Below are 23,996 nucleotides of genomic sequence, written 5' to 3'. Positions count from 1 at the left end.
AAAACTCAGGGTTTGACACTCAGCCTCTTAACCACCTCCAGTCACACTATATCCCAAAATGCAGGAAAGTTCCCCTTTTATCCTCTACATTCTTCTTCTGCTGGACCCAGTCCAGCCTCCTCTCACCACGATTTTCATTAAAGATCTTTCTCCTCCTTTATTTCCTCCTCTCACACTGGCAAGAAGGCGGCTCCTCACCTAACCAGACCGGGGATCCAGCTCCAGCTCCCTTACTCTCACCAGTTCAGCTCGACTGTTTCAACAGCCCACAGAAATTTTTCTGATTAACCATTTTCCCTTCCCTAACCAGAAATGACAGCACACTTCTCGTATTTGCTGACCACCCACAGGTATTATTGAAAGTGCAGGAGTTTTCATTTCAAGCACGTAAAGGCAGCCTGGCCCACGGCTGCCCCCAGCAACAACTGCAGAGTCCTTCTGGGGCTCCTTCTGGGAGCACAGGTACGTGCTGCAGGAGCACAGAAATTTAAGCTGCTTAGTGAACACAAAAGTCTTTGCAGGTTTTAGCTTCTAGGCTCCTTAAAGTCTCTACCAAGACATTTTATAGTCCTACTTCTCAGCGAAATTTGTACATATTTTACCAGTGTAGCTTGCTTCAATGCATAAATGTTAGAGAATTCAGAAGAAAAGGCCTGAAATTCTTTTTGTGGCCTGCATAAAGAAAGCATGCTTCCCTAACTTCACATATAGATTCATGTCTACCGTAATAAATAATAAAATAAAATAAAATAAAATAAAATAAAATAAAATAAAATAAAATAAAATAAAATAAAATAAAATAAAATAAAATTCTTCACAGTATGGCAAATGTCAGTACCAACTATTAAGAATTAACACGAGTAGTCGAAAAATAAGATTTTATGAGAAGTGTCAGGGAACGCTACCAATAGACCATCAACCCTGCTTATAAAAATACACAATCTGATTTACAAGACAAATTATAAAGAGAAGATGGAGACGAAAAAAAAAGAAAGCAATAGGCTGTGAGCTAACAGAAGTCAAGGAAAGTTCTGCTGAGAAGGTGCTAGAAATTGGGAGGGTGAAGTCGGAGGAGGTGGAGATGTAGGTGGCACTTATTGCACAGAAAACAGTCACAGTGCTGGTCACGCTGCTGGTGTATTTTTTTTTCCAATCACATTGGCAGTCTGTAAGAGTAAACAACATCAAAGGGATTTCTGTCTGTCCCCCCTCCCCCCCCCTTTAAAATAAAATAAAATAAAATAAAAAAATAAGGAAATCAGCAGGCGTGCTCCTGCGTACGTGGTTTCCCACCACAACCTCTAAACCAGCTGCACAATTTCAACCCTGACGGACAAAAGGGATAAAGGAATCCAAAACAAGAAGTCTTGCTTCTACGTAACCAGCCAGCTAGGTAGGGAAAAGAGACCCTCTTACCATCCCACCTAGTGAAAAGCTGAAACTTCAGTGATTAAACATGCGAAAATCCACTTATCCGCAAAACAAATCCATGAAAAAAAAAAATAATCTCCTTTCATTCCACTGCTCAAGGAACTTTTAAAGATGCCACACGCAGTTACACCCCATATTGGCCCAGGTCTCTAACACAGACATATACATCTTTACCACAAAGACTCTTTCTGTCTGTAGTATCTTATTTTTCAGTCCACCTGTTCCAAAGGAGCTTGCTCCAGGGAAGGCCACAACCTACCTCCCTAACTCCAGGATCTCCTTACATCCTGCTGAATTTCTATTCCAGGGTTTGTACCAACCTCACATTATGGGAGTTCAAAGTCATCAGCTCCATACGATCAAGTCCTCAGTACTTTGGGACATAACCCGAGAGACCGTTTCTCATCTCACTATGATTTTCCCTGATTAAACTAGTCTGTCCATCACATATCGCTTTAGAAAAAGGAAAATAATATTGGAAACATGTTTTCTGAAGGACCGTTGATTTGTTCATTAATACCATTTATTTAACTCTACCCCCGTTAGACTTCAGAAATCACAGGACATGCCTTGTTTTCTGGACATTTCTGAGATGTGGTGGTAAGAGAATATGGCGTGTTTGTATATACTATATTGCAATATGGTGATTTACTTGAATAACTTACGTTTGGGGAATATGAATTAAAGATATCATGGAATTTAAACTTTGTTGTGCATCTTTATGTCTGTACACTAGATAGGCCTTTCAGTAAGTAGGAGGAAATGAGAAAAAAATCCATCTTTTAATGTTTACAGCAAATGTAGGTTAAGTTGAGCACCCTGTAGTCTAAACAGCTACATGCTAAGTTTTGTTTGGGAATGAATTTGTAAAAACGAGTATGGTGAGAAAAAATCTACTAAGTGTAACTGTGGTCTTCAACACAAACATGCAATAAGCTTTTGTGTGTGTCTGCACATGAGGGAAAGTAAAAGGGTAATTAACATAGAGCATGAAAAAATGAATGGGTTTTATTAGTCCTGGTAATAAGATATTGTAAGTCTAACCTCTGCTGTGATCAAGCCAAGTGTATAAGTTAATCAAGACCTTCACTGAAATATTTCTGTTAACACTTTCATCTTACCAGTGGGAATTATTTATACAAACGTTTTCCACTGCTAGCATGACAAGGTGATCATTAACACAGCACAGACCATGCAAAAGACCAAAATTAAAAACATGCGAAAGTGGCATTACACTGGTACTGTAAGCAACTACCATAAATAATTCTGCTCCTCAAAATGATTTCAACAGTCTTGTTCTACATCTAACAATCAAAAGCCCTGTATGAAAAAAATCTAATTCTTGAAATTTAAATTTCTAGGCTTCCCAAGGATGTTTAACTTGACTTTCACATGCATGAGAAATCAATTTGTTCAGCCAAGCCAGTTCCAAGTTCCCCTTGTAAGAGCTCATTTGGAACTGATTATAGGAAAAAAGAAGTTGACTTTTACACATCTTAGGTTTTGAAGTAAGGGCCCATTGTGTCCCACGACTGCTTTCACCCCCACCCCCGCCACACCACTAATTAAAGCAACCAAATGAGTGGAAAGGCTATGGCTCGGGGAATTGGTAATACACTAAAAGCATCTTTCATTCTACAGTGCTGCTTTGGCTCTGGCACTGGTAGGTTCTATCTCGGTCATTAAAAATGCTGAATGCTGACTTATGTGAAAACAAGGAGGTGGTTTAGGTTGGTCTGCAAAGATATTTACGTTCCCTGCCTCACTCCCACCCACACATACCCAAATGAAATGGTGTGCAGAAATCTGCTCGCAGAAGTGCATTGTCTCCTCCTCCTTGGTGAAACACCTCTCGGTGCACAATGACATTGCAAATAAATATAAGTATGCTACGGGCCTGCCTTGGGCCTTGCAGGGGACAAATACTTTGTGCAGGCTATCAGTGTCATGTTTTCAGAGCTGGTGTTTTATGATGAAGTTTGATGCATAGGGCAGAACAAGAAGAAACATGCACTGTTGACATCTCTGTTACACCTCTGTTGCTGAAAGACCTTCATTCTTCCGCAGCTGTCAATTAGGGTTTTCCATGAGCAATATATTTCCAAAAAATAATGGACCCATAGCATTAGACACGTATTTCTCAGCATACATCTTCCTAGTCTATGTATAATACAGATGAATATTTAAATTATAATCTACTTAACCTAAATATGAGCAGTGTGCAAACTAGATGCCTACAGTACTGAGATAAGACTTTAAAAGTTTTGCACACTTAGGGCTATGAGGTAACAAGGATATGAAATTAAGTAATTACAAACTTGTAAAATTTCGCAAGCTCTCCAGTGCATCACATGCTTTCAGTTGTTATCCCATCCAAGCATTTCCACAGCACACCACGTGTGCCCGCATGCACGTAGCCAAGCCTCTCGCTCATCTTTCACATCAGACCTTCCAGAATACTGCTCTCCACTGCCCTGTGAGGGAGATGGTCGAGATACCAAAAATATCAGAGATGCTGGGCCACATCCATCTTGACTTTTTTCCTTCATGTGACCTTCTCTGTCTTAAGCAATCCGAGGAGGACGGGGACAGTTGCAGGTTATGAGTAACTCAAGACTTTGCGCACAGTCCTGCTTACACCAGCGCCAGCTTTCACCCATGCCAAATAATGAATGATTGACAAGTTACCACCAGCTTCCCTATCCCAGATTTCAATCATGGCTAATGCCTGGTTGTATGCTACGAGACAGTGAGCTCCCTGTAAAAATAAGTTATTTTCTTTTGAATTGTATGTAACTACCTTTCATAATTCTAGTGGTTTTCTTTCGCCTATTCCCTTTCCCTACTTGTTAATCATTGAACAACTCTTCTTAATGTAACAGGCTTTCTTTTCCATTGTTGTTTTTGTCTGACCGTTTTGCTACAATCTGCCTTAAAAAATATATTGTTTTTGAATAACTGTCCTGTATCAAATTGCTCAAGTTTGTAGCAACTGGTCTTTCAAAAAATAAATATATTGGGATAGTTTCACCCTTTCCTAGCAAGAGTGAAAGGGAAAGAGCAGTATGAATAAAATTATGATTCTGTGAATTATAGAACTGCAGCAACTGGCCTCCAAACAGTGCAGTGTGTGCTCAGACTTCGCTTTTACAGATAAAGGACAACAGTATTTCAAATTTTCATTTCAGCTTTTCCAAACCAGTAAAGCTGGAGTCCATTTATTCAAGTAATACATTTGAATCTTGGTATGAATACTGAATACCATAGCAAAATGTCACACAGCTTTATGCTAGGGCTTGCAGTCTTCATATATCATGGAACTTCTATCACCTCTGTTGAGATCTCATCTCAAAATTCTAGATATGACGATGAAGCTGAACATTGTCGATTCTCAGCATGCCCCAAATTGTGAATGTAGAATGCCAGCTACAGAAAGCAAAACAGAATAAAACCAACTGACTAAACAAACTAAAAATCCACCACAGCTCTTCATGACTTACCTTTAAGAACAAGTTGGTGTAGGGCAGATACTACAATTTCTTTTCCCCTAGCATCCCTTGACATTCTTCCACTCACTTATAAAGAGAATGCTTTTTTTCCAAAGGCTTACAAAGCATCAGATTTTCTGCACTGTCAGCTCATTTAGAGAAAGCATGATTTAACTCTGTTCAGAAGAACATGATCAGTTCTTCAGTTTTTGTTTACTACTGGAGAGGCAGATTTTGCCTAGTTTAGTGGCCTGACTTGCAAACCTTTTTTCAATAAATACAATTATCACTGCTACTTGTTTTTTCTATAATTGGTCACAGTAAAGAGCAAGCCAATAAAACACACATGATTTTTTTTTTTTTTTTTGAAGACTAAGATAGCATAGATCTCTCTCAGAAATAAAGTGCAGTGTTTTAAAGGCAGAAGATCAATAATGGTGCTAGTTTCCTTCTATCAAGAGGGCCCATGGCTGTTAACGGGGACAACACTTTTACAGAATACATCAGAAAACCTGGTTTCATATGTCTATGAAGTGTCATAAATAGCTGTGGAAGGATGTGAATTCTCTCTGGCTTCAAGTAAATGGCTCTCCATTAATATTTCACTCAGGCAAAGACTCCAAGTTTAGCAGGTAAGGTGGGGATCATAAACAGCCTTCTTCTATTCTGGTTTTGTAAGTAAAGAAAAAAATGGCATCAAGAAAAACAAAAACAAAAACAAAAACAAAAACAGAGGGAAACAACACATTCAGTTATGCGTTCCTAAGCCTAAAGTTGACTTCCAAAGAGTTTTCTGAACAAAATATTGAAGCCCATTTTCTATCTTTTTCAGCCTATTTTTCCTCTGTATCTCGGGAAAATATCTAAAATTTGAATTCAAGAGTCACCACTGAAACAGGAAACAATCATGTTGTAAATACAATCTGATAGACCGCAATTACTTCCCTATCAGATTTTCCAAAAGTTTTCATTAAAATATGAGATTTTTGGGGTATAAAATTAGAACTTCAGCTGTAAAAGAAATGTTAAAGACCTTGAATACACATATTAGCATAAAAAGATGGTACAATTAGACTACAAGTCAAATCTGCTCCTGGAACAGCACCAAATTTGTTGTAGCAGAGAAACCAGATTCATTTACACTTCTAGACCTCAATTCTTTCATCCTTGCAACTGACCTGTAATTGTGCCCATCCTAGAACTATTACAGGAGATGTGAAAAACACCAAATTATAGCTTCTAGCCACAGTAAGTATTTCATAATCTCTACCACGTGTCATTTTGCTTTCTGGAACACGTTTCTTAAATGTAAGGTCATCATAGTCATGTCATCAGGTAGTCGCTGACGAGCACTACTGTCTACTCAGTTTGCCAGGATTTAAACAGTCCTGCATAAATCCTACACTGTACAGTACTCACCTCTAAAAGTATGGAAGAGGAAAAAAATAGAAACGGCTAGAGGTATTGTCCCTTAAGTAGAAGGCCGACCATGCACCATTTTAAGCACCACGTTGTCCTCTGTGAACCCTACTCTACTTATGATCCTACAATTACCGACAGCGTAAGGACGTTATCTGCAATGTTGCCTTACACAGCCTATGGTACTTTTTGGTAACATCCAGTGCACTTCAGAGTGCAGAGCCTTGCCGTCATTCCCAGCAGTGCTCCCCCCCCATCAGTGCATCCCAGGAACACGCACACAGCTGTGTGACCTTTCCTCCCGTCCTCAACGCGCTTTATCTAACATAACTGAAGAGCTTTCACCTCCTTGCAGTGTCTCTGAATACAGTCCTACACCGTGTTTGATTATAATACTGCAAACTGTTGCTGCTATTTCACACTTCGCCACTGAGGTTGCAAGAAGAACACAGCAACATCCTTTTAATATAGGATATTACACTGTCTCCACGCACAACATTTTTAAAATAAATGTCATTTGTGGAAAATCATCTTGTTCTGCAACAGGAGCAGCTCTGCTTTGCTGTGAGGTTTTTCTGCTTTTGGTTGTTTCTAGTTTTTATCGTGACCTCTTCTGCTTCTGCCTGGGTGGGTCTTGTCTATGTCCCTTCTCTGCTCTCCACTACTCTAGGGCCAGTTGGATAAACGCCTCCTCCCCTTTAATCCCAACATTTGGCTCAAACAACTCTTTTATAGCAGGTTTAGAAATCCAGCTCTTTCTGTTGAGTTGTGCATCTGGTTACCAGAATGCAGGTATGGAGACTGACAAAGCAAAATAAATACCGGAGCAGATCCCAGAAAAAAATTCCATTAACCTTCTTTCCACTTGTCTCCAATACCAGGAACGTGCCATCTTCTGGCTACCATGATGAGCAGCTTTCTTTCAATAACCCACACAGTGCTCTGAGAACTTGTGGACAGTTCCCAAGAGCCCTGCTACACATCACAGGATCTGAGGAGATTTTCCTAGCCAACAGACTCCAAAATTATAAAAGACTCTCAAGGTAGCTTAAGAAGCACAGGTGTTAGTAAGAACTCTGTAGATGAGCTTTCCAATTTGCTGTTTGTTTTTTTTTTTTGTTTGTTTTGTTTTGTTTTGTTTTTTTCCTACCCAGGGCAGTTGGAAGGTCTTGAAATTGATTCAGTTGCGGGAAGCTCTTAGCTTTTCACACAGCAGCGTTCAGTGTCATGTACCTAGAATGAAAATGTTCAATCTTCTGCATGCAGCACTAAAAGTCTCCATTTTGGGGTTAGGTAGTGGAAGAGCTCCAGGCAGTTTCAGCACAGCACACTCTACAGCCAAGTTCTGACCCTGTGTTTTTTTTTAACCCTTACATCAATCTCGAAAGAATCTAAACAGAGAATAAAATGCACAAGTCTTACTTAAACCAAGAAGAGGAAACCTAACGCCTGTGATCCTGCCACAGACTCTTGCTAATACATCCTCAAAACAGTGCATGCATGCAGTTCCCTAGTTTACGTTCAGGTAATTACCATGTATTTCTTAAAGCCAGGCAGCTGCCAGAACTGGTTTTAAGAGATGCAATTAAAGGAGTTGTTTGAGGCCGCAGCTTACAAAGAGGTCTATTAGCCTAACCTGAACATCAGGGCAAGTCATCCAGTGCATGAGAAAAGTTGAACCCTATATGTTAATCTTTGTCCAGGATGCGAGTAACCCAACTTGTTTTATTCACCACACTCCTCCCGTTTGCCTCTCTAGAAAGCCACGCCAGCACCAAAGTAGAGCAAGAGCAGTGGATCTGTCCCCAGGTTGGTTATACAGAACAGAGAATTCTGCACATCTCGTCAGTCCTTCTCCTTTAGCTTCTTCACCAGGAGAGCGCGAGGTAGGGACTTAGAGCTAGCGCAGTGCACGCGGTGGTGCGCAGCTTCCAACCCCCGGCTCCTCGCCAACTCCATTCCCCCCGCAAGGACTCGGCACTGTGTAAGTAACAGTTAAGTCTGGGGAGTAGGAAAGGGTTAACTCGATGTTGTGATGAATTCAAGCTTTAAGAAATCTGTTTAACATGTTCACCGAAAGGTAAACATGTGGAAGAACAGCTCCTTTTGCTAGGGCCAAGGTTTCTAGGTACTTTAAGGAGTAGTCTGCAAACACTCCGTTTCAAATGCCAACAAGGACTTGAGGCAATAATCAAAGTAAAATGCATTTCTTTACTGTTTCCTGTGTCGTATGTGGGATGCTCTTATCATGCATCTGAACACCACCACCAACACTGGTATTTTTAGCATTGACTTTTGCCCAGCATTTACGCTTAGCTGTTTCACTAGCAGATTTCATCTGAGTCCAATGTTCTGGAATACTTCATGGATTGGTCATAAAGGACCTTTGGGGTACACGTTTTGAGATCATGCCACTCATCCATGATTTGCTGATATCACCTGTGGTGTTGATGATGAATGCCAGACCATTGTGCTACGTTAATATCACACAGCCTGAGTTATCTCCTATCTTCTGAGTGATTTATGAGATCTTGTTAGGGCACACGTGTATGAGAACTCCTGTACACTTTTTTTTTTTTTTTTTTTAGGAAATAGTATCAAAGAACATAAATCTAAGCAAGATTTCTTCTCTTTCACATGTTAATATGGTCTGATCTTAATTTCTCCTTTCCTACCTCTGCTAAAGGCTTATTTACACACCCCACCTCCAAAAAGATAATTAAATAGGCCTTTCTGCACACACCTGCATGATAGAGACCCCTACTTTACAATAAAAAAGTTTATATTTGAATTTACCGTCTATATTCACGTGAGGGGAAAAAGGCATAAGAATCAAACTGCTTTGCTTTTCTTCCTGTCACTGAGACAGCGTGATGCACAAATAGACAGGTTTTATTCAGCCAAATGCTGAAGCCTCGCAAAGAATTCAAAGTTACCCTCCAAAGGTTTCCTTCTTTAATCTGATTAAATGATTCCCCTCCTGCCCCCAGCAGCACATTTTAACTTCTCCCTTTGTACGCATTTACACTCTTTAGTCAATAAGCAAAATAAAAGTTACAGAAAGGCAAGTCCGAATGCATTTAGTCTGACACAGTAGGGGATGCCTGAGACACTGGAGGCCACTAAACCGGTGGTCAATACCCAATTTCCACAAAACCTCAACCAAATCTGCTACACAGACCTGTGCCGCCCCTTCCCCAACAGCACGTTTGTCATCTTCACTATTTTACTGAAGGTTAAGAGTCTAATATATCAGGAAGGGAACAACATGCTGGAAGAGAAGAAAAGAGAGATTTGCGTTGCCTTTTTTGAAGAAACTCCCGACCCAAGAGTACAAGTACCCTCTACTGCATGTGGAATGGCAACAGAAGGATCAGGATCAATGTACCTGAACTTCTGTTCAGTGAGTTTATCAGCAATGTGTTCAGAAGTGACTACATCATCTGTAGCCACAAACCTATCCGCAGAGTTGTGCTGGAAGCAAGGGAAATATCAACAACACTGGACTGACTATCTAAGATGCTTGTGTGTCCAGTGACTGTGCTGCTCGGGGCATGCCCAGTTACCCCCCGCATGCTGTGTGAAGCTCTGCTGCAGCTACGCAGCCGCCAGCGAGCTAACTTGTCCTCTGTCCTGTACTGCTCTGCCACACTATCACAGAATCATCTAGGTTGGAAGAGACCTCCCAGATCACCCAGTCCAACCTCTGAGCAACTAAATACTGGAAGAGGTTCCCCAAGGCCTCAATCACATTCAAAAGGACTTTTAGGCTCCTATGTCATTCAGGCGCATTTAAAGATTTATTCAGCTCTGTGAGTCTAATTGTTCACCTTCACTTTTAAAATTGTCAGAGCTGAATCAAGCCAGTTAAATTGGTGCAAATGCTGACAACACTAAAAATGCTCTTAAACCAATTTCAGGTTAATTTGGTAATTTAGCAACATAAAGATTAATCTAAACCTATTTGGTTTTTAGAATTGTATTGGCTTAGCTATAATGGTAAATGGTTTATCTAAATGTTTCTAATACCAACAAGCTTTCTAATACCAACAATTTTACTTTAGGAAGTACTTCTCTAGATAAAAAAAACCCACAGAGGAAAATGACAACAATGAATACAACTTTCCTTCTTGCAACTGAATTGGTCAGGATATTCAGCAAAGCACTCATCAGTAGAGAAAGTAAACCCCTTCCATGTGACTTAAATAATCTGCTTTCTTGTAAGGAGTAACCCTCTTGGATAAGCAACGCTGCTGTGAATAGGTCTAGACTTTACACAGCCATGGGTCACTAATTTAATTAGATTTCAAAGCAGCTATTCTACATTTACACTGAATACAATACTTCCTGCACCCTCCCTCATACTAAAGGAATAAAACAATCCCCCAGAAGTTTACACCTCAACGCACGAGGAAACAACAACAAAGTGTACATGCAATACCTCTAGTTACAGATCAGGTTTATATTGTCCAAGTTATCAGTAAAACCTTAACTACCTATTAAGCTGTTATTTTTAGCAAGCAAAACAAAAGGTTTTCTCCTTTCTAGTGAGATAGGATTCTGTTTGACCTGCTCTGTTCTGAAAATGACTGCAGCCAGCCAACCTCAGTACCCCCTGCCCCCCCATAATTACAAGTTTTTACTTGTATTACAAATTTGAATCAAGTTCTTCTGTACGAATAACATAAATAAAAATGAACTTTACCAGTATCAGGGGAAGTCATTGTCTTCGATAAAAAAAACCAACATGTTTTGTAGGAGGTTTTGAGGGAGAGGAGGGCAGAGCATAGGAGCCCTGCTGTGTGTCAGTGCTTGGTCTTCTGAGCTTTTCTCCTTTCAGCTAAAAATGGGGGCTGTAATTTTGACAGAGTTTTTTTTTATCACATTTGTTACCCTGGGTTTCAGACTCTGCAAGGTTACTGCTCTCTTCATTTGAGTGATCCAAAGCTGCATGGACCAGTTACTCAAGGATACATGTATTGTTTTTTTTCCCCTCACTAAAAGCCATGAGGGAATAACAAGAAACGAAGTTCGTATTCCCTTCCAGGAGCTCACGTAACACTTCAAAGAATTACACAAGATAGGAGCAGTTACAGGAAGTGAAACCACTCTAATAGAAAGGACCAATTGCCTCCAGTTTCACCACCTATAAATGACCTGAGAATACTTATTATGTGACACAGTCACATTGCTACACGTGTGCTGTAATTCAGGAACATGCATGCAAGGGAAAAATATCCTGTAACAGTTGTGTTTACAATCTATGCAAATAATCTGTAAGTTTATTACAATTTAACAGAAGTCCAGCTTCAAACATCTTACCCTCCTGAAGCAGAATAAAAATTCAGACTCACTCCAGCTGTTGCGTACAAGTATGTGCTCTCTCATGCTGCGTTTTGCCACAGGAAAAGCAGATGCCAGCTTGTATCAGTTATCAATTACGTAGGCATAATCTGAGTTATCAGGCCATAATCAGAGATTTCTTTGGATCTCAGACATAAATCCGAAACTTAAGGTGTTCATTCCCTAACTTGACAATTCAGTCTTTCTACAGTTACAGCTTACTGCTTTACACGCTGTACACACAGGTGAGAGTTTTGTCAAGAGCAGATATAACGAAGCTAGTGCCAACATTTCTGGCAAATCCAACGCTTGGATTTTGTGAGCAGCATTCCCACTTTGTATGCAGCAAATTAACAACAGTAAAAGGTGACACTCGCAACAACCACTTTGTTTCTGGAAATATAAAGTCTACTAGGGCACAAAAACATTTGATGAACTTAAAAACTTGAAATTATAATAGACCGCTTACTCTCTCATGTTAACTAGTGCTAATGGCGATAAAACAATTACAGAGTGTATGGAAAAGGCATTCTGGTCATCCACTTCTCGTCTTGGTCTCCTGAGTCATCCTGCATTCTGATCGCATGATAATACCGCTGGGCCACAATATGGATTTATCATCGCATAATGGAAATGAAAAGTCAGTCAGAGTAAAATATCCAACAATTTTTTATCAAATCAAGGGTATAAAGAGCTGTTTTATGGCTTCTAGTGAATTTTGGTGTATTAGCTTAGAAATTTTAAAATCAGTGCTGTGATAAAGGAACAGATTTCCATAGAATGAAAACTGAGAAAAACATACAGAGAGATTTGAATGTCATTTAAAAATGTCCAGGACAGAGAGCACTAATGACTCATGAAATGTCTGCAGAAAACCCCAGACCCAAACATACTGTGTTATCTCACATGAACACGACACAGAGTGTAAATGAAAGCAACTAACAACGTTAGAAGGTAATCCTCATCTTTATCTGGTTGTAAACGAAAGCCACAGTGGTGAGAAGCCTTGCCCTCCTAACCTGAAAGCTAGAAAGCAAAGCACAGAGAAATAAAAGGAGTTTAATGAGGAAAAAATGTCACAGGAAGGAACAATAATAGAAATGCTAAATGAAAGAGGAAAGAAACTTTATTATTTCTTTTCAAAAGTGGCGTACTTTGCTATTCACAACAGGTAAAAGATGTTGATTTCATTAGAAGCAGTTTAAGTGAAAGTACAGGAAGGCAAAACTAAGTATAACTAAGGGGTTAACCCAAGTTTGGGGAGGGGGTCTCTATCCTAATTAGGAATATTGAGAATAAAAACCAATTATATTACTTCCTCAGTTACGGCCACTTATGCTCTAACAAATTGGCAGTATTGGTATCACCTTGGTATTAATTAGGAAGACAGAGCCCTTAACATCTCATCCAGCTATAGGGGAGTATCCCATGGTATGCAGACACAACAAGGAAAAGGGGATGAAACACAGGAGCCAGAGAACAGCATTGCAGTATTTCCAGAGAAAGTACTATCTTGAGGTATTTGAGGATAGCCCCAAAATGCCGCTGTCAGGGACCTGAGACACATACGCAGAGACTCTTGATACTCAACAGAGCTGTAGCAGGGACCAGATAAATCACCAGAGTTGTGATGAGTGTGCTGGAATCAGAGCTGTGGGAACTCAGAGGATGATGAAAGCCATCTTTAACACATCCCACCTTTTTCCTTCTCCTACCCCACAGCACCGTGCCTGAACAGCGCCAGCTCAAAATTATATCTGCCACATGAGCACATTCATAGCTACTTCTGTCTACAGCAGCAGAAAACACACATTTTTACTGCCGTGGTTGTTTTAAACCGCAGAGCTGCTTTATCAACAGTCTAGCAGAAGTTCACGTGGAGAGGACCGACCACATTGTACTGACTGCAGCCAAGCTGGTACAGGCATTAGTGAATGGCACGGACCAGGAGGGTCCACCAGAGACAGAGCAGCTTGGAAGCAATTTTCGTATTTATTCACAGCACACAGAAGAATGCTTCAGCAAAGACTCTCGAAGCAAAGTGCATTAATTAGTTAAGCCTACTCAAGTTTGTGGCTATTTTAAAACTACCAGGGTTGAGTAAACTAGGGCATGCAGACAGAAGGGCCCTCGTCCTTGAAAGCACATTGTGGGTGTTCTGAGAATTGTATTTGTTGATCTGGAACTAAATGGATTTCAAGGTCTAATAAAGAATCAATGAGTTGAATACTGTTTTTCCGGATTCCTCACTGTGACCAGGCTATATAATGACCAGAGACCCAAACAGTGTCTTCCATTGTGCTGTATTTGAGCAATGCTGGCATTAAATAATTTCCAGCATTACTCCTTATGTGATAGTTGACTCATCACAGCAAGAACCATAAAGCTGAACACTGCTGTTGTCCTTTTTACATACCCATATAACCATTTGCAAATTATACCAAGAACAGTAAAAACAAAATAATAAGGCATGGTGGGTGTAAAATCTCAACTTACTGTTATCTTCCATGGTAGGCGTTTGTGAGATACGTGGATCATTTTACAGTTAGCAAGAATTTTGTGATGAGAACTGAAATACTTCTGTCTCTCAAGTATCTCATATTACTGAAAACTGAAGAAAAGTTAACATACCTGTTCCTTTACTGCTCTTTTTCTGAGACTGTGCCACTTGTATAACCTCAGAAGCAGCATCCCTTACTACCAAATCTTCATTCTGCAGCAGAAGAATCACACATTTCCACATCGCAAGGGTATCAGAGAGACCTATATGTATTTATGGAGAAAAAATAGAATTCCATTTCTTACAAACATTCAAATAAATTACATAATTATGTTTCCACCCTTAAACATGACAAATTCAGCTAAACACTGAATTAAGGGCAGGAGAAATGCACTGCCAATCCACTAGGAAGACAACTGGGAATATAATAAAAATCTTTTCTGCTTGTGTGTGAACTTTATCTAGGTGGTTGTCTCAGCTTGGCTTAAACAGTAGATCACTCCATTCCAGTTGCATTCTAAGGGATTGCTCTAAGTAAGTTTTGGGTGTTCTGAATTTTCTATAGTTTCTAGAGTGCATAATTCCTATTATTTCCTGTAATTCCTAGAACTCAGACAGACTCCAGCTATCACCCTGGAGGCAATGCACATCACAAGCTGTACACAGCTTACAGAACCCTTGTGCCATTTAGGGGTGCCCCATGAAGGCTGACCAGCTGAAGTGCAGAAGTCACTGCATTCATAGGTTTGCTGGGGTATGATTAAAGTGGACTGACTTCAGCTCTTGTTGAGCATCCTGGTTAAAGGAATCCATTGGAACATCCCTCTTAGAGGCAGTCAGTTGTGAGATACTATCACTTTCTGGTGATTGCAGAGAACAACAGAGTGGCTGCTTCACTGCTGCGCTGGTTTGCTTCAAGCATGTTATCAACAGGTCTATCAGAGATTTATGTTACAAGGCTGGCCAGACAATTAAGTCTATTGCACTGCTTGGCCAAAATGAACTGCTTGAGGCTTTACTTCACAGGCAGAAGAAGCGTTCCTGTATTTCATATGAATTGCCTATTTGGGAATAGCATGGAGTATAATAATTTCAGAAAGTAGTTGCTTTTTTATAGCACAATATGCCCAGTAATGTTACACTGGCACAGCTGGAGCAGAATAATTATCCTATTCTACATTCAATCACCAGCTTTCTGACCTAGACAAGTTGGTATCGTACCTGCCAGAGGTGGAAGACTGCAAATGCATTTTCCAGAAAGACTCTTCTGAACACTCGAGCAACATGATGGAGAAATGGGGGAATCCAGTACATGCTGACCTGCACTGGCCCTCCTCTTATGAATGCACTTCAGGAAGCCTTGAATGTACTTCAAGGAAGCCTATCAGAAAGACTACAGCTGCAATTCATACAACTGCATTTTTCTTTAGCTTCTGCTTTCAGGAATATGTGGTCAAACGAGCTGATGCAGAACGAGGCATAAAAATCAAAACTGTTTGTGTGTGCATGACCCCCTTAACAGAATGATTCTGGGTTTATATCACTGCAGCTCAAGAGGAGCTCATGCCTTTGATTCTCGCTGCAGCACTTGACAGTTTCAGAGCTGTGAAGAACCCCAGACTGGCAATTCTAGGTTGTTTGGAGGATTAGTTCTGCATCTTTCTTACCCAGGTCCGATTTTCAGGGCAAAGAGCCAATTTAAATGGCCGTCCACTGATGCTTTGTGGGCTTTTATTTACAGGTTGGTTTGTTTGTTTCGCTTTACTAAGATTTCAAGCATAATAAATTGCTCTCCTTAATATTATAAATATCTCTTAAAAGACATCTCAAAATAAACTACTCACTTTTGAAAAACACCATTATCTGCAGCATAACAAATACTATCATTCTTCTTGCCTAACAAAAATTTGTATCCCATCTATATGAGTGGACTCAAGCTACTCAAACTAGAAAGCTATAAATAGCTATCTTCAAATTATTACAGAAACCAAAACCTTTAAAGCCTACTGCCTTGCTCAAGATGCAAAACAATTTCTTTATCATTCTGGATAAACCCTAGCCTTTTAGTCACAAAATCCCCTTACTCTGTACTTTCAAAAGACAGGGAAAAAAAGGGAGGGTTGGGGGGAAAGGGGATAGTTCTTTAAATAAATAAAAAAAACCAAAACCAATAAACTCTTCTGTTTAGTAGACCACAGAATTTCACATAGCTTTGTCTCTCAGTCAGTAATATGTTGTTGAATAAGGCTGTGAAGGGTTTTTGTTTGTTTGTTGGGTGGTTTTCTAAGTAGATTGTTTAATATTAACTTTAAAAAAAAAAAATCATCGTACCTCTGTAGTATGATGTGATATAATTACTAACCATTCTCACAGTAGAATGTGTTGTTCCACAGTAGAATGTTTTTCTTAGACTGAAGCTTTTAATTTCAACATTCAGCCAACAGAGTTTTGCTGGGCAACTAAAAGCATGTCCACATCACCAACAGAATATGTCAGAAAGACCTGGGTCAGAGTAACTGCAAGCCAGTAAATCTGTACAGAGATGTAGAGCGGCCTGCAGACATTACAGCACCTCACACTCCCCTTCTGAAGAGTTACTGCAAGAAGCTCTACACATGTGCTCTTTCTACCAGAATTTAAGTAACTTCATAGCTTAAGTAAGTAATGTTTAGTACACTGTCCTATAAAAAAAAATGCAGAATACCATTTGATTATGTGTTCTGACTATGTGTGCATATACATGTACCATAATACAGTCATGTGATAACTGGGTTTCATCTAAAAAGATCCAGAAAATTAAGTGTGTTCAAACTACTCACCAAGAACGAGCTTCTCATTGATCAGAAGGAATGGTGTTATACTTTTAAGTACCTCAGCAGCTGCTAACAGCATTTCTGTCTGTTGCTCATCTCCACAAAAAGAAATTATCTGTTGAACCCATTTCTTTAAGACCTCCTCTGAAATCTGAAAGCAGAAAACACATGGGAGAAATATACTGTACCACTCAGTGGTATTGGTGACTATCATATTAAACTGCCAAAGAGATACAATGCATTAGTAAAACCCTTTTTTTTTTTTTTTTCCAACATGGTCAATCTTATGTCCATTCAAAAGTTGGTTTGCTATGTCACAAACAGTTAAGATAGAAGGTTTTCCTTTAGTTGTACCCATATTCATAGTCAATTCTCTTACTCTGCCCCTTTACACTAGACTCGCCAATGACCACACAAGTCAAAACATGTCCTTTCATCCTCTATTCTAAACATGAAAGCTAAAGACAGATACACTGGACTGTAACAGAAAAAAAAAAAAAAAAAAAAGGAATTCACGGGAGCATCGTACATGTAGACTAGTACATGCATCTGGAAAAACAGCAAAGAGCATGTGAACTGTAGCAATCAATCATGGTAGGAATTCTGGTAACAATACAGTGCTTGGTGAACAGGAGAAAGCAGCTGCATCTGTCTCCTCTGCAGATACAGGGGATGGACAATTGGTTTTACTGATACTGCTGAGCTAACCTGGGCTCTGACAGCATGTGCATTCAAAACAGTGAAGGAATCTTGGTTGATTGGTGGCTGATATGCAGCAAAGCTTGCTATCCTGAAAGCCAGAGAGTTACAAAAAAAAGAACAGGAAAGAAAAAAAACCTTCAGTTGCCACCTTGTGGAAAATATTTAGTCCTCAGTCATACACTAGGAAAATGACAACTTGGGAATAACGGACCAAAGCTTTGACTCTTTTTGACGTGTAGCGATGGCTCAGATTTTTTTTTAGAAAGAAATAACATGCATTTTACTTGCAAATTGAACTGTGCTCCCAAGGCTTGTCAACTCTGATGTCCATTCGGACAGCTGGGCTGTAACAGGGAAGTAGTAGTCCTCGTGTATGAAAAGAAAAGGAGCACAAGCTCAGCTTGGAAACATTTAGGCTGTGTGCAACTATACTTTTTTTCCCTTTTCTGTTAATTTTGTTTTTACTAAAGAAAGTGAAAAAATGAAGCAAGTAAGGTACAGAAGAGAACCAATGTCAAGGTGAGCCAAGTTAAAGGGCACAGAAGTGCAGGAGGACTCATCGAGGGGCAAATGAAACCTCGCTCGTGCTCTGCCTCACTGGGAGTGGTTCGTGCCTGTGTACCAGCGCTGCACGCAGGGACGGAGCCTGAGCATTTCCTACAGAGTTTGTAATGGGCTAAACAAAATAAAAATCTCCTCAAAGATTGCAATTACTCAAATTTTGAACGGACACATGCATTATCTCAAGCAACCCCTCCTACAGATGCACAAACTGAATGCAAGCCCAAAGAAATTTAGATGTAAAACTCCTGGTGTACCTGATCTTTTATAAAGCAGAAGGCACTCTCCATACAGATGTCTTAGGTCTCCCATGATTTACAAGCTTATTAGGAGGAGTTGTGTTAGCGTCACTACAGCTCAGATCGTGCCAGCATTTTTCACTAATTCCTCTTCATAAATTATCAGAAAACTGCACAGCAACATTATGTTCCAAGTCTATTTGTGAACCCAAGTTTACCATGGGTGTTTTATTGTTTATGACTTGAAGTCCGTGCATTTTGCCTTTCTTAAACAAAAAGAATTAACAACATAAGTCATTTTAATTTTCCCACTTCTCGTGTGCAATTCTGTGGCTTTTTTTTAATGAGACAGAAGTTTATGTAACATACAATGTGAATCAATTCTGCTGTGTATTTTATAAAACACAACAGCTGTAAGGAAAAAATTAAGTATCCATAAAGTGTGTTTTGTATCTTCGAAAACGTAAAAAAATAAAAATTGCCTGGTATTAAAAGCTGCATCAGCACTGCTCTATGCATATATATGTGATATCACAGACTGACAACTTAAAATCTAAAGAAACGTGAGGCAGTAATTTGTGTTGCTATCAGTCTCAATCAAATAGTCCATAAAAACAGCAACAGAGAACAGAGCATCTTGAATTTTACAAGGGTTCTGATATTTATTCTAGTGTTCAAAAAACAATTTTTAAGAGGAAATTCAGTGAGAAACTCCACACAAACAGCAGGCTGCAGTGCTCGGAAAGCAGTGACTCCAGGCTGAGACTTGGCAAGGCTGGATCAGCCTTGACACCACCGCACGTTGTGGCCTCCCCTCAGAAAGGCCGTCCTGCTGCCCCCCTGCAACCGGGAACCACAACTTCAGGATACAGATGGTTCATTCCAGGGTGTTAATTAGTTGGCCTTTTTCTTTCCACGTCATAGTGACTACTTCGGATGGTCTCAGAAGTTGAAATTAATCCATCAAAAAAATTATTTACGTATTTTAGCTTGGAATAACTTTCAAAGGGATGTACTGAGGTGCTGCTGGTGGAGGTTTTGCTTCCAAATGCAGTGCTTAGTTCAGAAGGGAAGACGTAATGGCAGAAAAACAAATGCTTGGGGCATGACACAGGAAAACACAAGCTTGGGGCTTCTATCCAAAAGGAGCCACATTACTTCTACCATCGAAAACTCCAGAATTAAGCTGCTCGTTTTCTCTTACCTGCTGATGATTCTGTAGAAGATGCATAACCAACTTCGAGGCAAATTTGAGAGCTACGCTTTGAATTTCAGCACTGAGAAAAAAAAAGGTAAAGAACATATCAAAACAAAGCAGTAACTTCTGTCATCATTTCATCTCTAGAAGAAAAACAGCCAGCTCTTAATCATTCCTGACTATCACCAATGGGTGTTTTTCAAGCTGAGCACTCAGAGCTTTACGTTACAGATCATGATGTTAGTTAATTTTTCAGTTAATATGCAAATAAAATACGCTCTTTCTTCACCTCTTTACCTTCCTGTAGAAAAATACATTTGAAATTGGAACCTGAGTCAAACAAACCAGACATTATTTGCAATGATAAACAAGAGCATTTCTTCAAGCTGGCATTACTTTCCAGAAATCTCTCTTCTGCAACTGCTAGGAAAGTCAGTAGTGCACAATGCACCAACTGCTGGCTCCTGAGCCTCGGTACTGCTCAGGGGGTCTCAAGAGAGGGTGCTTGGCACCATGGCTCCTGAAGGGTTGGGTCTCTCGGCAGGGAATGGCAACACCTGAGCAATACGGTCTGCTATTTCAATGACATCCCTTTTCAATAGCACCAGCCAGTGTTATTTTACCAAGTGTATCTTATTTCATTCCAGAAATAAACACACCACATCATTATTTAAACTTGACAAATTTTGTGCAAATCAACCACAAATGTGCACAGCTATCTCATGCTGTCCTACACTCTAAATCCTAAATATTATAGATTGGTAACATGGTGGCATGATATTTGTATGATTTCCAGAAGAGACAGCCACCACTACTAGCAACAGGACAGTCTTGCCCTCAGAGTCTGGACGCTTTTCACCCTGTTTGTCCATTCTTTTATGAACAGACTGACACAGCCATCTAATTCAGTGTGAACTACAAACTGGCACTTACTGCTGATTAAGTCTCATTAAGGATTGCAATAACTATATACTTTCAATAACTATATACTGATGGAGGGGAGCACACAGTAGACAGACAGTTTGGTTTCTCTGGAGGCACATTCAAAGATGCGCTATACACTTGAATCTAAGCTTAGACTATCAATTTCTCCCAATATATACTGCAGGTTAGGAAACCCGAGCAGAAGCAGCCAGCCCTGACCAGTTAGACTTCAGGACAGTGTGTGCACCAGATCTGAAGGTACAGCTAAGTCTCAGTTTTCTTCTCTTGTGCATTCAAAACTTTATACTTGCATCCAAATAATGTGAAAAAATGAGTAACATCAGTACTGGGGATATGCATCCAGTCTACAGGATGGAATATACAACACACATAAATTTAAGCATGGCTGAACAGGCCACAATGCACAAGAAACAAAGCCTAAATTCAAATAATCTTGTAAAGACCAGTTAGGCCTAGGTTTTTATTTTTAAGGTTAACTGCTTTTGCTAATCCAATAAGTGAAATCGGGTCTGTCACTTTCTACAGATCGTCCATAGAAAACCAGAATAGAATGGATAGCAGATGCAGAGTGATTTAGTGTGTGTTTGGATCCTCACCTCTATGCATAAATGGTGTTTCCTGATTGCCATTTGGAAGAGCTATAGTCACTGGCTATCATCTGATAGATGTAGTAACTTATTATTCGTGAACCGTATTGCTGGACATTTATAGGGTGCTTGCCAGTATAACTTGAGGGCCATTTTTAACAATTCAGATCCATGTTTAACTTCTCCAAAAAATCTCATCAGAAGGTATCTTTTTTCAAAATAGGCCATGCTTACATGATTTTTTTAATCAACATATAGCCCCAAAACCCAATAAATTGACACTTGAATATTCAAGGTTTTTCAAAAACAACTATCTAATATTCGTGGCAGACCATACCTGTTGTAGATATCTACAATGTTTAAACTCCAGGTTAAGAGCTCATTTGGATTCATTTTTATAGAGCTGTCAGTCTTCGGAAGCACTTTTCTGAGATCCATCATGTACAGAATTTCCAGCACCTGCACACACAATTCACAAAAAAAAAATTTACAAACAATCTCAATGTGAATGTGTACATGCGAGACTAATAAAAATCTGACTTAAGCCCCACTCTAAGAAGGTTCTCTCCTGATAGTGTTAGAAAAGCGAAGAGGAAAGTTCTTGCCTTTACTAAAGAACATGTTATAGAATTATAACAAAGATCTATTCAATGGTACAAAAAAACTACTCAAACAGTATTTTAAAATATCATGTATGTTTGAAATATACTTACAAAAATTAAGAATATCATTTAGTTAAAACATACCAAACATCAATAAAGTAGCACACTCCTACCTTGTAAAAACAGTCGAGATTCTTTTCCTTCAGAGCCATTTTGAGAAGAATGCCTTCCAAGTCAACAAGCAAACACAACACACCTTCTTCTGCAATCTGTTTGGCATTCTCTAGTTTCAGCCACAGTAACACTGCTTCCAATGCAAGCAGACGTACTTCATGAAACTCACTATGAAGGAGATGATGTATTGACAATGGTGGCTTGGCTATTTTCTTTGCAACAGGTGAACTGCTGCTCTGGATGTCAGCACCTGTTGTCATTGATAGCACGGATATCACAAGTTTGGTGATGCTCTGGAGATACTGTGTCAGTCCAGGTACTGCAGATGAGTAGGGAACTCCTGTCATCAGTTCAGAATCTGAGATAACTCTGTTCATCTCTTCCCAGAACTCAAGCAGCTGCATTCCTGAAACAAGAATAGAACTAAGTCAAGTGACAAATCCAAGATATTACAATCTGTTGCAGGCAACAAAATCATTCTGAAGTTGAAAAACTTCAGGTATGCAAAAGGCCTCCCCAGGATAAATTCAGGAATAAAATGAAAACATAGATTCTCCTTTTATACTAATTTAAATTATTAAAAAGCTCTCCTAGATATCATGTCTATTCATATTTAAATACAAATAAATAGGACACAGACTTTTCTGAAAACTATAAATTGTCCATCATGTGGCAAGAGCTTCAGACAACTTAAGACTACTACAAGACTTCGTAGATTGCCTTTCATCCAATTATAACCATTGGCGTTTTCTTAAACCAAGTTGCTAATAACAGTCCAGCAACTTGTGTATGTTTTGCATTGTCACTATAAAAAGTGCTTTATGTACACATACTTATATATATATGAAAAAAAAAAAAAAGTAGGTAGTTTGGAAAGTCAAAAAGGATCAATACAAACATACAATCATATCCCCCTTGATTGAGTAACTCTAGAATCAGAGACTGGCTCAGCAAAGTGCTCTCTGTCAGCCTACCCAGCTGCAAGTGAAGTCAGGAGAAACAAGGACAGGGCCACTCTGGTCATTCTGGAAGTCCCACCCTTTGCAGAGCTTCCGTCAGTAAAGGATACTGTTAAGAAGATGCCCTTGCTACGTAAATAGATTTCTCCTGTCTGTACCAATCTAAAGAATTTATAGAGTTAAAACAACAACAACAAAAAGTTATGTTTTTCCTATGCCTAAAAATAAATAAATAAATAAAAAGAGGTGCACAGTAATAATCCACCTCATACATGGAGGCAGGAACTGCAACACCTTGCACTGCTGTGACTGCCCCCCAGTTGCACAGCGCAGCCCAAGAACCTGCTTTAGGGCACCACCACCTCCTGGAGTTAACAAAAAGCTCACTTCTGTCTGCGGTGCCACAGGCTTTCCGGCTCCATCAAAGCTGTCGATGTTGACACAAAATGTAAGAAACAATCAGCAGTCCTCTCCCTCCTACGGACGCAGACCGAAATCCTCACATTCCTTGAGTTCAACCATCTCCATCACCAGCAGGAACTTTTGTGATACTGAACCCGAGGTATTTGCCCAGTTTGGAGATGTTTGTGTTGCTTGTGCCGCAAGGAAATTAATATGCTATATCCCACAAAATTCAAATATAAACATGAAATAAGGGAAAGTCCTAAAGAGAAATTCATCCAGAGAAAATGCTGCAACTCGTGCTGCAGGATGTTAGAAGGTTGTTTGTTGTATCAAATTGCATTAAAAGTAAATACAAAGATTACAAAGATTAAAGCAAACTTAGCTAGTTTTCTTCAGTATCTACAAGGGAATAACTCATTGCCACATATTTTGCTACTTACAATTCAGTAAACAGGGAGTACTACCAAAATACCAAAAAGCCTACCCAAATTTTACCATTAAATTGCTGAACTTGACATGAAGCTGTGATGCAAATATGGAATCCTGTTTATTTATTTATTTATTTATTTTTAATTTTTTTTGCCCTTGAAGATGTTTCCCTAATCCTTCTATTTACAGTGAAATTTCCTG

At 39.5% G+C, this 23,996-nt stretch overlaps 1 protein-coding gene across 2 annotated transcripts in view; it reads right to left on the bottom strand.

Annotated features, from left to right (window-relative positions):
- THADA (THADA armadillo repeat containing) overlaps positions 1 to 23,996 on the bottom strand; it is a 163,331-nt gene that overhangs the window by 15,691 nt on the left and 123,644 nt on the right. The window contains exons 25-30 of one of the 2 annotated variants that reach the window (XM_082757388.1): positions 22,002 to 22,408; positions 21,564 to 21,685; positions 19,701 to 19,773; positions 17,001 to 17,145; positions 14,313 to 14,444; positions 611 to 1,166 (exon numbers count right to left, since the gene is read on the bottom strand). In XM_082757388.1, the coding sequence (XP_082613514.1) occupies positions 916 to 1,166; positions 14,313 to 14,444; positions 17,001 to 17,145; positions 19,701 to 19,773; positions 21,564 to 21,685; positions 22,002 to 22,408 (1,130 nt within the window). In that variant the 3' untranslated portion in view covers positions 611 to 915. Of the gene's footprint in view, positions 1 to 610; positions 1,167 to 14,312; positions 14,445 to 17,000; positions 17,146 to 19,700; positions 19,774 to 21,563; positions 21,686 to 22,001; positions 22,409 to 23,996 lie in introns of those variants that run through there. The other variant, XM_082757389.1, reaches the window with a different exon arrangement.

Source organism: Aythya marila (assembly GCF_965140915.1).
Source record: "Aythya marila genome assembly, chromosome: 3".
NCBI lineage: Eukaryota > Metazoa > Chordata > Aves > Anseriformes > Anatidae > Aythya > Aythya marila.
This window is presented reverse-complemented; position numbering and strand designations above follow the sequence as displayed.